This window comes from Leptodactylus fuscus, chromosome 2, assembly GCF_031893055.1.
Source record: "Leptodactylus fuscus isolate aLepFus1 chromosome 2, aLepFus1.hap2, whole genome shotgun sequence".
Taxonomy (NCBI): domain Eukaryota; kingdom Metazoa; phylum Chordata; class Amphibia; order Anura; family Leptodactylidae; genus Leptodactylus; species Leptodactylus fuscus.
The window spans coordinates 59,587,222-59,606,090 of record NC_134266.1 but is presented as its reverse complement, the minus strand read 5'-3'; the positions used below and the strand labels follow the sequence as shown (position 1 = coordinate 59,606,090).

Below are 18,869 nucleotides of genomic sequence, written 5' to 3'. Positions count from 1 at the left end.
CATAGTCATAGCCGCAGGGCCTACGACCCCTTTTGTCATTAGTTGCACAGTGTTGCTTTCCCAGCTGTGTCACTTTGCACTGCCTGACCCTGACTCCAATCCTTACAGTATTACAATGAAATACTGTACAATTTATGTGCCACCACAAGTAGGTGTGGAGGATACAAAGACAACAAGGCGACTACAGGAACTTTCTTTATTTTAAGCAGTCTCAATAAGATAACACGGATGCATGTAATAAGAGTGTACCTTTATTTAAAGATAGGTACTACATGGTGCAGCAGATGCAAGGCAAGCAGTCTTCTTGCAAAAGTCAAATCATTAACAATCAAGTTTTCTAAATGCATCACATTTCCAGATGGAAACAGGTTTGTAGTGCAAACAATCAAAGAAAGCGATCGATCAAGATTTCCCATCTGTTTGTACACATGGTGAACTTATGTGTCCAGTGCAACTTGCCAAACAGACCAACATAAAAGTTGTCAGTAGATCTCAGTCTATGTAGGCTTTAAAAGCTCATTTCCGTGGCATCTGTAACCTTCACCAAATACAATTTCAACACTCACAAAAAGGACAACGGTCTTATCCAAGACTCTTCTCTGCAGCAGTGATTCTTCTAAGATCCCACATCCTACTGAAGGAAGAATCTCTCGCAAGACACCAAGAGGGACTCCATGTCTGGGCAGGTTACACATCAGCGTGGTAATAGTCCTTCCAGACGTCTACAAGTTCTGTGGAACCATTCTTCAATACAGTATTTATATATAAGCAAAGTAATACAATTTATAAAATAAATCCTACATGCACGTAAAAGCTTGGAGATGCAAAGGAAACGCAAGAAGTTGTCATTTCTAGGCCCATTGGAGATCATTTATGAAAACGAGTGCAGAGGAATCAAGGCGGTGCTGCCCACAACCTATACGCTCAGTGATTCTTAGTTTTCACTCTTTTATTCATGTTACATTATTCTTGGTTGGTAAGGAAGACACCGTCATTTTTTCTTTGCACCTCTTTTTATACACATGACATTATTTTAGCTAAACGTTGGGGATACCGATTGTACGTTACTGATATTCCAACATCTTTGGAAGCATCAGAGAAAAATATTAGGTATGCGTATTGGCCTGTTTCGGGCCTTGTTGTACTCAAAAATTTGCAATAAAACTATGGATTGAAAACATTAGGTATGGCCACAATATTCTATGGCTCGAAACTACCCCTAACCCTTGATCCAACAGTGCTGGGATTTACATAATAAAGGCTACGCCATTAATATTAAATCTATGAGCTGGGATCCCTGCAGATCAGCTGGTCCAAAATGGCGCAGCTCCCGGTAATGTTTACAGGATGGGAGCCGCGCTGCTTACTTGCCGTACAAGGTGTAGTGGCAGATTTAGGTACTGCAGTGTTGTCCCACTGAAGTCTATTGGACAGCACTGCAGTACTTAAACCCGCCACTACATTTTGTAGTGTGACTGATCAGCGCAGCAGGTAAATAATGCTAGGAGCTGCGCTATCCTGGATCAGCTGATCTGTGGGTGTCCCAGCTGTCAGAATCCTACAGATCTAATACGGATAGCCTGACTTAAGGATATGCCATCGATATTACAAAGAGAGAGAACCCCTTTTGAGGAAATCTGTCACTATAAAAATGCAGACCAACCTATCAGCACCATGTTATAGTGCAGGGGATGCCAGGCGGATTGATATGGCTGTTTTTAGAATGAGCATTACTTGTAACTTATTCATTGAATCCCTGCTCTTTCGATGCTTGGGCGGTCTCTTTCTTTGAGTGGCGGTCTCTTTCAATGAGTGGCAGTCTTCCCTGTATACAAATGCACACAGAGATGGCTGGCAGTCATTATATAAGACCCAAGGAATTCAACAAATGAGAACCAAGTTAAACTTATTTTTTCTCCCACAACCAAATACATCAATCTGTTCAGCGCCTGCCCTATAAATATACGGTCTATAGGCTGGACTACATATTCAATGTGAAAGCTTCTCTACAATCTCCACAGAGGCCATAAAAATGATGGGTTCAAAGACGTCTTATTTACATCTCGCCAGGGAAAGCCATATCTGTAGCTAGCAGTCAAATGGAAAGAGGGGCTATTTCAATAAAGGAATTTCTTAGTTAGAAGTAGTATATAAAATACATACTTAGAAAATGTGGGAAATGAAACTTTTCTAAATAAAACCATTCACATCTGTGACTAAACTAAAAGAACTCCAGTGTACGGTCACCAGTAGTTTATAACACGTCCTGCACAACAGCAAAAACCAAACTCTTACTTTGCTACAAAAATTACATTTCTCTAATGCATCCGTATAACACGGCCAATTCTATCGTCAGCATTTAGTGCAAATACACAATACAAAAATGAATGTGCCTGGGGTTTGTTCAAAGTCTAGTATCTTTAACTCCGCGCTTCACAATAACACTAGGTCATGTGAAATGTTAAGAACCTTCGGGTTTTTTTTTCTTTTTTTCTTCTTATTTGCATTGCTGATATTCTGTCTCTATGTTCTGGGTCTGGGTAGGCGGACAGACACACACAAACGCATTACATACAAAAACATTTTTTTTTATGCTGCGTATATATAATTGATGCAAACAATAAAACCGCTATCAATATACAAAATAGAGGAAATAATCCAAGTAACCAATTCATTATTCATTCAGCTATAGGTAATAGACGTTGCGTCAGATGTAGGTCATTTGTCCTAACGGCTCCATTTCAAGACTTTAAGGGGGCGTTCACACGGAGTAAAGTGGCGCTGATTCTGCCACGATAACTCGCCTCGGAATCAGCGCTGATAAAAAGACTCGCATTGCCTTCGATAGGTTCCGTTTTCCACGCGGAACACATTGAAATCAATGGGAGGCTTTTTAACCCATTGACTTCAATGTGTTCCGTTCGGAAAATGGAACCCATTAAAGTCAATGGAAGTGTTTTTATCAGCGCTCATTCTGCCACAAGTTATCGTGGTAGAATCAGCTCCACTTAACTCCGTGTGAATGCCCCCTAAAGGGAGAGAATTTAAGGGGATCTATCTCAATGAAAATGCAAACCAGTCTACTGATATCACATGAGAGAGCAGGATACGCTGAGCAGATTGATATATAGTTTTATGGGTAAAGATCAATAGAACTTGTAATTTATTTATCTAAATCTCTATTCTTTCAGTATTTAGGAGTCCAGTGGGCGGTCCTATGTCTGTGTATACAGATAGATGCCCATCACTGAAAAGGACCGTCCACTGGACACCTAAACATGAAAGGTTTAGAGCAATAAATTATTCACTTCTATATTGAAATATATAATAAATCTGTTTAGGTTGTCCTGCTTTATAATCTACAATCTGCAGACTGGACTCCATTTTCAATGCAGTAAGTTTCATTTAACCCCCAGATTGCTGTAGTGATTAGTTTATTGCTTTTTAAAGCACTATATAGGTTTAATTGCTCAGACCCCAAGTAGAAGCAAGAAGAGTCTCTATGGAGCTGTATTACGGCCCATGCACACGAAGTTTACGCGAGCGCATTTTAGCCTAATACACGTGTTAAAGTAACATTCCCATTCACTTCAATGAAATCTTTTACACGTGTAAAAAAACGCGTCAAAAACGCGCCGTGTTTTTTGACGCGTTTTTTTACACGTGTAAAAAATTTCATTGAAGGCAATGGGAGTGTTACTTTAACACGTGTATTCTATACACGTGTATTATGCTAAAATGCGCTCATGTAAACTCTGTGTGCACGGGTCCTTACATAGGTGCTATATATATATGCATCTGGTACTTCCTTCGGGTACCTTATTCTCACCTTTATCTGGTCGATTCATACAGAATCAGAGAGAATAAAAATGATGTGCCTCTGTATAACATGAGGTACAGTATGGGCCCATAGTATTTGTGTATGTTACAGTATTTGTATTAGATCCATGGGGTTTTACCTAGTTCTGTGCGGACTCCAGCTAATACACAACATATTCACCTTTCAACTACAGAAAGATTTTATTTTATATGGAAGAACCAATTGCTTATCTTGTACAAAGTGTGCAATACTAAGTCTGCAAAATATAGCACCAAACAATAAACCAACATGAAATGGGAAAAATAGCATTGCTACACAAGGCCAAAAGTGCATGTGACCAATGTGATCTATAACTAAACTGCAGGAATCTCTAGGCGCTGTATCAGCTCTGCGGGCTAACTTCCCCAGTAAACTTCAAGGGGTTGTCCAGTTTCAGCGAATATTGTTTGTATACTAAAACATTTTATGACTTTCCAATATACTTTCTGTATTAAACGGGCGATCTGGTTTCTAACATTGATGTCCTATCTTTAGGATAGGTCATTAATATTAGATCTGTGGGGGTCCAACACCCAGCGCCCCACAGGTCACCGATACCAAGACCGTGCGGTTCGAAGTATTCTTTACACGGTCACTCGCAGAAAGTGTAAGGACTGCCGCGTTGCCGCTTACATTACAATTATCTAAATACTGATGGCTTATCCTAAGGATAAATTCATTTTATCCACTCAAAGCTAACAAGGAATGACAGCAAGCAGAGATCTAAAGTAAGGAATTGCTACAGAAAGTATGTTGGAACATTGTACAAATTTTCATTATACAGTATAAGCAATAACATTTATTTGCTGAAACTGGACAACCCCTTTAGTTACCAGATCCCTCTGCAAATTTGATGAAGATTTTCATGGTGCTGGAAAGAAAAGAGATTAAAACATTTATGGCAACAGCTGTGATTTTTAACAGTGCGGCCAATGTTACTGCAATAAAGACCAATTAGAGACAGATCTGTGTCAAAAAGAACAAAGTTCCTTTAAGGCTAAGCTCAGCTTCCATTCCATCTTCAAAGATGGAAAAGAAAAATTGTCAGGGTATCCATCATTTTGCTAGAGAAGCTGCATTAGAGATTTTATATATATATATATATATATATATATATATATATATATATATATATTGCAGCATGCAGCTTCTCTAGAAAAATGATGGATACCCTGATGGAAACCTGACAGAAGATATTGCCAACAATGGGTTCCAGTGGGCACCATTGCTAGCTGTCATGTGATGGATCTGCCACAACCTTCAATTTTGTTTTTCTCTTCCAAGAATGAGAATAGAACTGCAGAAGTGAATCCAGCCTTCGATCTCATTTACACCTCCACCTTTGTGTGATGCCTGAGATAATTACGTATGGCTCTCCACCATGCTTATCTTTGAGTTACGTGCTGCCTGTGGTTGATCTATTTTTACGTCCGTGAAGACCAGATCAAATTTTTTTTGTTTTTTATATTCCTTATACTGTACAAAGATTGTGGTTTTGTGAAAAATGGAGAGCACATGGATGTCCTACAATATGGAGCAGTACTCTGTTCTTCAGTGGTCTGCATGCGCCCATTTAAATAAATCCATCCATGATTATCAAATGACATCACACAAAATGAATGAGGCCTAAGGCAGGAATCACACATGCAGATCATGAGCCAAACACAGATACTAAAGAAAGGAGAAGTGTCTATAATTCCTGTATGTTTTTGTTTTGGGATAAATTCCTGGTTTTGTCTCAAAAATTGTTCACGTTTCGGAAAAGCTGCATTTTTGTTGCAGATTTTACTGCAGTTGTTCGAGCCAAACCAGAAGTGGATTTAGCAGAAGGTAGAAGTATAAGAACTTCCTATATATTTCCCATTCCTTCTGTAGCCATTCTTGGCTTTGGCTTAAAAAAATAAAAAATCTACAACAAAAAAAGCGGCTTTTCCGTAACGTGTGGTCTCGGCTTAAAAACCTTACAACAACTGAATATGTGATTCCATGCTATGGCTATTGCTGGAGCTTGTTACTTATATTAGTTGCACACCAATGCTATAATCCCCATTCTTAGAGTTATCATGGGTAATAATGAATTAACAACAAATAGCATCTCTCAATGTATATATATATTTATATAATATACACACAAGAACATTTCGATGACCTGCTGAAAATACTAGGGGTCTAATGACACACAAATCTTTAGAATAAAAAAAATAAAATAAAATCGCATCACATTCTTTAGGTTCAGTGCATTAAGCAGCTCATAGCTTGCTAACAATCTCCAAGCTGACTTTTCAATTAAAAAAAAAAGAAAAAAGGAGAAACAAAATAAAATACACAATTAAAATAACACCATAACATCATACCAGTTCATAAAAAATTATTTTTAAATTCAATCTTTTTTTTTGTTGTCAAACTTAAATAGTATCTTGGAGCGCCACATACACTTGTACTAATCCTTCTTAGGGTTATCTACAGAGTATAATTTACGGCTGTCACAATGGCCACATGCAGCAGGTGCTAAGCCTAATATGCTCCATGCAGCGTGGAAGAGTTTGATCTACACAAAGCTCAGGAACTGCTTTTCTTCCATATACTGTAAAACACCCATCTGGAGGAGAAGATTCATTAAGGAGAATGGCGGATGATAATGAACAGACACAGAGAGATAAAGTGTACTGGCTCATATTCCTAGAATACCGGGACATTCCATAGGAAAGACATTGCTAGCTAATGCTAAAAGGATATTCTGTTCTCACCTAGACGTATAGAGAATTGACAAATGCATTAATATTCTGTTCTTCACATCCCTATATGTAGAGAGCCAGGCATTTATATAGAAGATGGAGCTAACCCTAGACTGCAGCTGATAAAAAGCAGAACCATCTGTAGTGTTTTTCCAGTTCTCAAGAATACACAAGAGCAAAGATATAGGATTTGCACAGGTTGCAGCAGCAAATAGGCCTTTGCTTCATGGAAACCGATAAATATTCAATATTCAATGTGGTGACTATAGGGTAAGGCTTCGTTCACATTTGAAGTGTCTCTTGAGTTTAAAAGCAACAGACACTGTTGACTATAATGGAGTTCGTTGGGCTCCACATGTCACCACTATATTATTGGTCCATCTGTACATTGTTCTGGTCTGCCAATGCGAATGTGAACTTGACTTACGCCATTTCCATATTTAACACAAGGTTGTTTTCATGTCCAGCATACTAAACTGATAAGAAGCATATAACATACCATTTTATTATGGCGATCAATAAATAGCGTACAGTGAGCCTCTAAACTCCCCTAATGCTAGGTTCACACCAGCGTTCGGCAGTTCGTTCTGTGGTTTCTGTGTGCATGCAGAAGATGGAAACTTGTCAGATCGGGTCCGGCCGTGAGCGCCGGTGAGCGTTTTATGCTCTCCGCCGCGAAACCTGTTTTTTAAAATCGGACACAGAGTACTGCATGTCTGACTCTGTGTCCCGTTTAAAAAAAAACGATTTTGCGGCGGAGAGCATAAAACGCTCACCGGCGCACACGGCCGGACATCTTTCAAACCCATTCAAATGAATAGGTATAAAAGAGTCCTGCAGGTTTCCGTCTCCTGCCTCTGTTTTGTGCAGGAAACGGAAACCTGCAGAACGGAGACCGGGCGCAGATGTGAACGAGCCCTTAGTAGTGACTGTAGACAGATTTTTAGCATTTCAAGTAAGCCTTTAGTTCACAATAGTAATTATCTAATGCATAGCTAGATTACCGATTGCTGTGGTTTCCTCTGATTCCCAGTGTCCATTACATTTCTGTAAAATGACCATCATCATCTCAGACTAGTCTACTGTACTTTGATAGCCTTAGGCACTTCCAGGGCTTTGGTAACAGGGCTAGTTTGGGTGGAGTCAGAAAAAAAAAATTCCAGATTCAAAATAAAATGATTATTTATTTTAGATTCTACAATTTTTTTTTATTTTTTTTTTATAATTCATTAGATACAAAGGTTGTAACACATTAACTTTCATAGGAATTCAGTGACTAGATTTTTTTATGAAATAGAGGAGCTTTACAAAGTTTGTCTCCAAAATGGCTGTTTATGAAGGAGTCAGGGTTTTGTTCACATCTGCGTTTGGTAATCTGTTCGGAAAGTCCACATGGGGACCCCCCTGGAACGGAATACCAAGCGCAATTGCAAGTGCTGTGCAGTAAAAGCACACAGACCCCATAGACTATAATGGGGTCCATGTGTTTGCCAGATCTCCGCACAGAACATGAACAGAACAGTTCACAATCTACTTTCCTGTTGGCATGATTCATGTGGGCAGTGGGCGGCAAGCACACGGACCCCATTATAGTCTATGGGGTCCGTGTGCTTTCACTGCACAGCATTTGCAAATGCGTTTGGTATTCCGTTGGGGGGGGGGGGGGAATCCCCATGTGGACTCGCTGAATGGATTACCAAACGCAGATGTGAACGAAGGGTCAGAGTCAGGCAGTAGAAAAATAAAGAAGTCTGAGTCTGCGGCTTGGCTTACCGATGCCAAAGTTCTGTCCTCTGTTCTCAGCTGGTCCATTCTGAAACCCAAGGGGAAGGGGTGTCATACTACCCTATACACACCAGGAGATTTATCAAATCCTTTACGCCACATTTGTGGCATAAGATAGTCCCAGATCAGTGATTTACAACTATTCAATGGCACTTGCAACTAAAAATAGCAACAAGTGGAATTTTCTTTTTTTTGCATCACCACTTTTCCATTCTATATTCATTACAAAAGTGGCAGAATTGATGGCAAAATCTAGTTGTAAGGGCGATGCGATGACGTTTAATTCATGATGGGGCTGAATTAACCATGTCCAGTAATGGAGCAGGCATATAATGTGCTAGTTTTGTTAAATCCCCCTCCCTGCGCTTTGATAGTCTGAGACTCTCCCTGTAATGTTTCTTGTGGACACTGACCGGGAGTAAATAATGTTCTTACTTATTACTTATGAATAGACCTTGCCATATGGAGGAAGAAGAACCGATCTACAAACAATATTAGAAAGTTATATATTACTGTAGTCTCTTGTATTGCATGTCCATTATTCTTTCTTTTTATATCCTGTGAACTTATCAACAAGATATTCCAAATGCCATCTATTCATCTACTGAGATTTTTTTTAAAATAATTATAAAAGATTTTTTCCATGGTCAGGCATTGAACAGACATCCTTGAGAGTGGAGGGTCCATAAATAATGTGACGAGGACAGTACATGAAAGAATGAACAAGGATCCTGTAAAGGCGAAGGGCTCATGTCTATGGCAATCACAACACGATGGACATGATGAACGGCCTGTGTCCCTGTTCTCTAATATTCCCTATTTTGCTGTCACTCTGTCATACTTAGTGGTGTCTAGTCACGGTCGTTTGTTTGCGCGTTGAACCATATTTAGACTAATGCTGTAATTTTTAACACTAGGTTAGTCCTTCAAAAATAAACAAACTGAGACAGACCAAGGAGAGAATGAAAGGAAAGCAAAAAAACCCAAACAAGCAATTTATTCCTGCCAAGGCAAAAAATATTTCCGATAAGAATCTAAGAGAACTCTACTACCTGTACGAACTGAAACAAGTGCAAAACCGACCAGACCTAGGGGACGATTGTGGCCGTAAGAGACTGTGTGCTTTTTTAGAATACGAACCAATAGCAAGTTAACGGGCTGTGTGTGAAAGATGTCGTCGCACCTCTGTTTTTTTTCATTATGATCCCATAATGATAGAGTCACACTAGCGTTCAGATCTGCATGCGGACCCGAAAAAACAGAGACCTTGTCCACTTAAAAAGTAGTTACTAGAGATGAGCGAACACTGTTCAGATCAGCCGATCCGAACAGCACGCTCCCATAGAAATGAATGGAAGCACTTGGCACACAGACTTTGCAGGCGGCCGGCCGCTTAACCCCCCACGTGCCGGCCGCTTCCATTCATTTCTATGGGAGTGTGCTGTGAGCGTGCTGTTTGGAACGGTTGTTCTGAACAGTGTTCGCTCATCTCTAGTAGTTACGCCTTACCATGTCTGAAAATGCCCATAGTATCAATATAAAATATGTCATATGGAGAATGCCACACTGGAAAAATAAATCTAAATGCCAAAGCTGCTCATGTTAAAGTTCTTTGCCTCACAAAAATTACCATAATAATAAAAAAATAAAATAAAATTAAAAGCTGGGCCCCATGTGGTGTAAATGCCATGGAACAAAAAATTTGGTGTTTTACAGACACTCCGGATGGGATCCACCTTGCACTTTGTGGAAATGTATATACGCAGAGGAGACGCTGCGATTTCCAAAACCGTTTTGGAAATCGCGGCATGTCAATTGCACCTAAAGAAACGCCAGCGGTTTCCCTATAGGTATAATGGAAGCAGAAAGTCTGCAGAAAAAAACTACAAGTGGCCCTCAAAAAACCCATATTCCTCCATACACAGAAATATGTTACAGGTGTCAGACTATGGTCATGCAGAGAATGGTTTTCCATTTTTTTAAGGTAATAAAACTTAAAAAAAATTTCTAAAACAAATTTTAAGAGAAAAAGACATTCAAGTTGTGAAAGGAAAAATTAAAATGTTCTGGCTTTTGAAAGGCAGTGAGTGAAAAAATTATAATAAAAACAAAGAATGCCTATGGCATGAAGGGGTTAAAGGGACTGTTCAAATAAACCTGATATCATACTTCCCTACTAAAGGGAGTCTACCACCTCCATATTCAGCTATCAATTACCGGGTTACAAAGCACATTACAGTGATACACAACATAACGTTGAAGTCTTATGGTCGGTGCACTGGGGGGCAGACTGTCAGCCTTCTTCACTTTCCTTGGAGGAGGTGATAGACTCCCTTTAGATCCCTTGCTCTTTAAGCACAGATGCTCAGTGGTCCAATGTTTAGTTTACATAGCAGTGGAAATAACATATGTAGAAGAGTGTATTCATTTCTAGCCTTAGACGCAAGGATTATTTTGGCAATGCAATCAACAAAACAATGGTTACCACCAATGGCCACTTCTCTCAGCATATTACTACTATAGACATATCACACACTGGAAAGATTCTATAGTGAATAATTTGTAATCCTAATCAAATTAATACAATGATATGGTGAGGTGATGGCACACTTAGAGTTAAATCTTTGTGTCTGAGGGATTTGGAAGTAAGCACATGAAGCACATGTTAAAGTTCTATATTACATAGACAAATGCCAAATAATACTGCCATAAACAGCCCTACACCACAAGGATCATTCATCATAGAAGAAATTGTAGGGGATTAATCCAACCTAAACTACGAGGACAGGAGATATCTGATCCATTTTAAACATTTCGGCTCGGCAGAAATAAACAAATGAGCTTCTATTCTTTCAGACATGTTCTCATTGGTACCCCGTCTGTAAACTTCTGTGCCATCCTATGCATCCAAATAATCTGACTGCATCCTTAAGGGCAAACACTGACTCCAGCCATCGTCTATGGAAAACAGATGATAAATGGATTTAAGAAGTTTCTTTTCCTTAGTGGAACGAAAAATCCAGCAACAAACTGAGGGCAAAAAGAGCATTTTAGCATCCGTTACAACACTGGGTTGTAAAATACACTATAGACACAAATATAAATTTATAAAATTTACATGCAAAATGCCTATTGCATGTAAGTATTTTCTTCAAAAACGTACACGGGGCAAGAAATGACTCAAAGCTACAAAAACAAACAGAACAACAGCTAAGAACTGAATGAAAAGAAAACATATGAGCATACAAGTGTGTTAGAGGATTTCTGTCATCTGTTACCCAGGCGTCTGTCAGCCAGGCACATGGTCACCAGATACTGATGTCGGTTTTTGCTGTCCGCAAATCGGACATCTTTGGGAACGGACACTTAAGTGCACCCACGGACAGTAAAAGAACGCAACCGATGTCCATTTAAATCAATGCAAAATGGCACAGACACAGCTAGTGTCCGATGCTAATGTCCGCACAAGATTTTGCATGGACACTAGCTGTCGGACACTGACGGTAGTGTGAACGCTCCCTAAAGTAAACAGAACCTCTGTAGTAGAATCCATTGTGTTCCTGCTGCTAATCTATACATTACTATAATAATATTTTTATGTTGGAATGTTCCGGATGAGGCAGCACTGCGCGTTGCGAGTTTACAAAGGATACAGCTCCATATAGGAGGGAACACACACTATCTCCTTGGAGAACTCCACAGGGCAATAAAGCATGTTCAGCTGTTCTTCATAGAGTGTCAGAGCTTCAGTCAGGTTTACACAGTTTCCCTGTGGGAGGAAGCAGAACAGGAAAGTAAAGGTGAATTATAAGCTTATTGACAAGTATTATAAATGATGACCTTGTGAAGGCTTCGAAAGTAAAATAGGAACTTGCCATTTATCACAGGAACTGTCTGGAGGTCTGGACTAAGCATTAAGAAATCCGAAGTTCAGTTAACCCTTTAATGTTAAGGACACCTCCAGACAGGCTCTTGATAATCTAGGTAAAAACTGTTGCAAGAAATTCTGTGTGTGATTGTAAAAAGTATTGTCGTGCACCTTGTTCGTTTGCATGCTAATGTACCAGTTACTGAAATCGTCCATCTTCTAACATGAATGAATACCTCAATGGCATCCCTACAATTGTGCCCATAGTCAGACCTCACTGACCTACATTTACTATATAAATACTTACGAAAACCACTTTAGGCTGTGTTAACATCACATAGTGCACCAAGTGGTAACATGCATAGAAACGTACGACCCAATGCAGCACAAACGAATGTCCATTTTTCACACATTGGGACGATAGGTGTGAGGATACCTTAGTTTACTGTATGATATAATAGAGTAGGCTATTCCATTCAATACAGAGATAGGAGAATATCAGACTACAACTAACACATTGACTGTGACAATTATCATGTTGTAGCGTGTCTAATATCACCAGAACAAGGCTATGGAAGACACAAGTTCATCTTGTATAAACTATTATTATAATGATAAACAACTCAATAACAAAACAGCCAGGGCAATATAGGCATAAAAAACAAAAAACCCGGACCAAAAAGAATATATCAAAAATATATAAATTTTATTAATATAAAAATACACAACATGTAAACATAAATAATCATAAATGGAGGAGCTGAAGTGTCCACACTAAATGAGCAGGTGAGAATGTGGCATGTAAAAATGTACTGAATCAGCTGAAGTGCCAAACATACCAAAACAGCAAAAATATATAAACCCATATATATATAAAGAAGAGTGAACAACAAATGCCTGAGTGAATGTGAAAAATAAGGTAATGAATATCACATAACTGCAACGTGCAACTCTAAATGGAAGGAGTGAAAAAACACTGAGGTAAAATATAAATTACTGTGAAACCCAATAAATACCAAACGTAGGATAATAAAGGTATGCATGAAACTCCCTGTAAAGCTGTTACCTATACCACATACACAGCCTACCCACGCCCGACGCGCGTTTCGCTCAAAAAGAGCTTCGTCCCTTGATGATATGTGATATCATTACCTTATTTTTCACATTCACTCAGGCATTTGTTGTTCACTCTTCTTTATATATATATGGGTTTATATATTTTTGCTGTTTTGGTATGTTTGGCACTTCAGCTGATTCAGTACATTTTTACATGCCACATTCTCACCTGCTCATTTAGTGTGGACACTTCAGCTCCTCCATTTATGATTATTTATGTTTACATGTTGTGTATTTTTATATTAATAAAATTTATATATTTTTGATATATTCTTTTTGGTCCGGGTTTTTTGTTTTTTAAAACTATTATTATACATTGTTCTCTACAGGAAGACCAAAAATATTATATAGGCGTAGGCTAATGGCTGCGCAACAGTTACAGGGAGTCTGTCACCAGAACCCAGCCTGCAGATAGATAGGTTAAGGGCATCTGACTCATACAGTGTTTCCACCTTGTGAATCACTGTCTCCATTGCGGAGATACGCCTGTTTTTGTTAATATGTAAATGAGCCCTTTGGAGCACTGAGGCATAGCCACTTACCTCTCTGCTCCAAAGAGCTGATTTGCATATTGACAAAAACAGCGATATCTCAGAAACAGAGCCACTGATTCACAAGGGAGAAATATGGTTAGATACGATGACTTTAACCTATAAAACACATGCAGACAACACTGGTTAGATCACTGCCTGGTTGTTGGATGGTCGAGAGCCTTAGATACTTGGAAAACCACAAAATCGCTCACAGAGATTCTTGGCACTCCGACTCCAGATGTAAACCAATGTCTTTATTGAAACATCCACAAACACATGACAAGAAAAGTCAGATGAAAACACAGGGTTAGCATCCTCCTCTTAGGAACTCTAACTTTGGGTCTGGGTTGATATGCTGCAATGTGGTGACAGCAAGAAAATAATGAGCAATGATCATGTGATCGTGCTGACTTGGTCATATTGGCCATTACATTGACTTGAACTGGCCAAACATTCTCTGGGAGAGGGACAAACCATCTTTGGGAAACCTCATTTGTCAGCTTATGACTACTGCAGTGTTTCCCAACCTTTTCAGACTCACGGAACCCTTAATAAAAAATAAATAAAAACTTTTGGGCCACCCTTACCAAATCATTTTTACCAAAACACAAGACACATCCAATGTTGCCAAGGGCATGTGGTCATCTTCCCAACCAGAGTGGCGCTGGTCCGTAGCAGGTCTCCGTGACATCCCGTTGGGTATCGCTGGACTATCGGATGAAAAATCTAACTCCACTCAACCAGCGTTCTTGGATAGAATTTAGCCGCTTTGATTTTAATCGACTTTAGAGTAATGTGTATGGATACCGGGAAGTTACTATGTTCAAGGCAATCAGAAGAAATCCCTGGATCAAAAACCCATCTGAGGCAATCTACTCCATTACATTTTTGCTTCAGACAGACATTCAGACCCCATCAACCATCCCAACATGTGGAGGCAGACAATCCCACAGCCTCACTGCTTTTATTTCTATGCTGATGGTGAACCCTTCTTTGCCGAAGACCCATTGGAAGTATATTACTGTATATTTATTTTTACAAGAATAATTTAGTAAAAATATATGCAACAATAAATGTGTACCTACAGAAAGGAGCAACTACTTCTTAGGAGTGTTAGATTTGCTGATTCATCTCTTTCCTTGGAGAATTCCTGCATTTAGTATACAACATTCCTCAATGATTGCTTGGTTATTTACACTGCTTGTGTCGCACATGATAGAAATAGAGATCTATATATGTAAAGCATGTGCCTTGTACAAATAAACGCACCATACATCCACTGCTTGTTTACAGGATGTGATGCCACACTTAATATTATGGTGGCGTTTTATAATAGTACTTATTCCTGTAAATGGAAGGTTCCAGACACGTCATTATTCCGGATTAGACCTAATTACAGCGCGGCTTTCTGCCGGGGATAATTATATGCTGGATATAAAGAACTGAGCTATAGCGAGAAGAAGTTCCCATACACTTCTATACAAGGTTAATATTCTGAAGAATAAAAAAAATCTTGAGGAAAAATGAACAGGAAAAAGGGAACCACTGTCTGGGTACCAAACAAATAAGGTGGAGTTCAGTATATAAGCTTTATGCAGCCCAGGATGGAACATCTGCATCTCAGTAAGGATGGCACCAAAGGTGTTCCACAAGAAAGTATTTGCTATAGACTTCTATACATTGCTACAGCAGGCAATATGATGCTGAAGTGTATTTCATTGTATCACTTTTCTTCTGGAAACTCAGTAGTAGTCAGCTCTTCTTAGCGGGTTCTGCGCTGATGGCGATATGACATTTAGTGGCAGAGTCATGGCAGCTTTCTAAAGCACATCATTGTAAATGGATTGCACTATTATGGGAGACCTAAGAAACGATGAGATATATTACTGAGTGTAACTGCATCCACTTAAAGGGCATGGGTAGCATGATATAGGAAGAGAATCTGAGCTCCGCAATATGCCGAGCTGTGGAGTCAAAGGCAGCTCAGAGCACCAAGTCCTCTATATTCCACACATGACCGCTGAGGCCATTCAGCAGCTTCTGTGGAACTCCAGAAGAGACCTGAGAGACGTCACCAGAGAAGAAGAATCGGGAGGTGCGGGAGCAACCCAGAGCAATGGGGGCAGGGGAGTGTGCATTTTATTTTTCACTGCCCCTGGCTCATTTAAACGTTAAAAGGGTTGTCTATTTTTTCTGCAGAACCCCTCTAATTATTCTAATAAATGAATTCACTTTCATTTTTTTTTTTGGAGACTGAAACACATTTTTGAAATAAATCTTCTTTAACTGTCAATTTCCAAGATCTATAACTTACTATTTTTTTGGTCCACAGACCTTTGTGTAAGAGCTTTTTTTTTTAAAAAAAAAAAAATAAAAAAAAAAATTTATTGATGCCATTGTGGGGAACATAACACTTTTTGAAATTTTTTTTTGGTGGCTAACGGAAAAAACCCCCCAGCAATTCTGGCATAGTCCCCCCCCCCCCCCCACTGTGCAAGGAAAATAGCGGAACACTTGTATTACTCATGTTATTATGGTACAGTAATACTTAAAGAGGACCTTTCATCAGATCGGGCACATGCAGTTTTATATACTGCTGGAAAGCTGACAGTGCGCTGAATTCAGCACACTGTCGGCTTTCCCGATCTGTGCCCCGTGTAAAGCGCTATCGGTCCCGGTACCGTAGGGCTTTACAGTCAGAAGGGCGTTTCTGACACTTAGCCAGGGACGTTCTTCTGCACAGCAGCGCCTATCGTGCTGTATAGTGTGAGCGGGGAGGAACGCCCCCTCCCTCTACTCACACAGCTCGTCCATAGACGAGTATCATCAGGAGGGACCGATAGCGCTTTACCCGGGGCACAGATCGGGAAAGCCGATAGTGCGCTGAATTCAGCGCACTGTCAGCTTTCCAGCAGTATATAGAACTGCCTGTGGCCAATCTGATGAAAGGTCCTCTTTAATATGTGTTTTTTTCTATTATTATTTATTAACATTTTGGGGGATTCAGTTCTGATTTAAAGGGTGCATCTGTTCTTTTTAATTTTATTTATTTTTTTTATACTATCTTTTATTTCTCCCTAGGTGACTTTGGCTTGCAATGTATAATACTGCCTGTTAAATTCTGACGGGCTTTCTATTAGGCCATGCCATGTCACAGTTTCAACATATAAGTTTTCAGCCATTACAACATTACATGTAAAGGGCTACAAACCTGTTGCCTATTGTTTTTGGTGGAGAACCTAGAACTCAAAACCTACCAATCACATTTCTATAATGCCTGAAAACGGAAGTGGTCGGCTTACGAAATGCGTTGCGGATTCCACTTCAATGCAGCTTAGAAAACCTCAAGTATTGCTTTGCTAGCGCCAATAAACAGTCTACTTTTCTTCCTTTTGCTTCCAATCACACATTAATAGGATATCCAAGGATATGCCATCAATATAATACGCCTGAAAAATCCCTTTAAATATTTCAGCTGAAACTTAAATTGTAGTAAACTGCTATAGTGCAGCTTTCTGAAAACCACAAAGCACCAACACCACAAACTTGGCGACGTTTCCGCTGACTGTAATGTGCCCTATTTCAATAGCATTTTATTTCTGGACAGTTTGTTTTTATTGTACAGCTTAATATAGCTCCAGTGTTAAACGCAGAAAATTGCTGCATCAAAGCGGTTAGCATTTTCTGTAGGATGCTACCGGTCCCGGATGAGGCATGTTTACCCAGGTATTTTTCTATAAAAAGCTTCTAAAAAAAACAAACATACCATTAGCCAGGACACATTCAGACACAGTCATTCAGTGTTGTGCTTTCGCATTACATATGCTGCTTTCTTTTTGCATTGGATGCTCTCATTTAGTTTAAAAGTAATAATACAATAAATTTGGCTAATGCAAGTAAAGCAGCGATTGTATCACATGCAACTTCTAAATTAATCTGGCAGAAAAAAAAATAAAAAATCCCATTGATTTCCTCCAAAATCCCTGTATGCTGAAATGGGGCTTTGCAGAAACATAGTTGGCTGAATGACTGCTGTAGCAAGCTGCCACCCAGCCAGGGGACTGGTCAGATGTCAATATACACAACAGCGGATTCAGGGGCACATATTAAAGGGGTTGCCACATCTCAAGGATCCTATCTATACTTGTAGCTTATGTAAATTGAAGACTTTACCTAAATATATTGCTTTAGAAATTCTGCTTTGTTTGCCTGCCATGTGATCTTATTCCCCCCATTGTTTACACTGTGTTGCTATAACCACGGACCTATAGGACAAGGATAATTGCAGTTATCTGATAAATCAAACTCTGTTATCTCACTAGGTAAACACACAGATGACACTTTGTTTGTTTTTTACAAGAATCTACAGATTATCTGACTTGCAGAAGTGTTCTGTGTCCTGTTCAGCAGGAGGGGGGAAGATGGAGAGAAATACAGGAAGTGAGAAGCAGACACTGCATACAGTCTGGCTGAAAGACTGGCATGGGAAAACCAGTTTAAGATGTCTTATTAACTCTCACCTGGATGATAATATGTTAAGTATTTTATGCATTTTTTTTAAATGGTCCTTTAAATGTTGAATCAAAGTTTGGGAATAAATCCAAATGTGCTGGTGGTGAGGTGGTGAAAAGTAAACTTTAATACCCCCCAAGCCCCACAATGTGTCCAGTCCAGGAGCGTCACTTATACATCAGATTGACCTTAAACAAATCTATGAACAATGAATATCACCCTCTTCCATCAGAGGAACTTTGTTGCACTGATCAAGAACTGTAAAGGTGGAGACGGGGATGGAAGTAAATGCACAGTGTCCATTTTGTTCAGTTTTATTAATTCATATAGCATCAGAACTCTATAAGAATCCCACACAAAGGAGGGGGGGGGGGGGCAAGTACAATCTCCATACATAACCATTAGTCCATCTGACAAAATTCAATTAGATTTCTTCATTAATATCAGATTGATAAATTACC

At 39.4% G+C, this 18,869-nt stretch overlaps 1 protein-coding gene across 1 annotated transcript in view; it reads right to left on the bottom strand.

Annotated features, from left to right (window-relative positions):
* Positions 1 to 231: 231 nt before the first annotated feature.
* Positions 232 to 18,869, bottom strand: part of SMS (spermine synthase) — a 106,731-nt gene continuing 88,093 nt past the window's right edge. Inside the window, exons 10-11 of the mRNA XM_075263856.1 lie at positions 12,033 to 12,148; positions 232 to 6,458 (exon numbers count right to left, since the gene is read on the bottom strand). Of these exons, the coding sequence (XP_075119957.1) occupies positions 6,419 to 6,458; positions 12,033 to 12,148 (156 nt within the window). The 3' untranslated portion in view covers positions 232 to 6,418. The remainder of the gene's footprint in view (positions 6,459 to 12,032; positions 12,149 to 18,869) is intronic.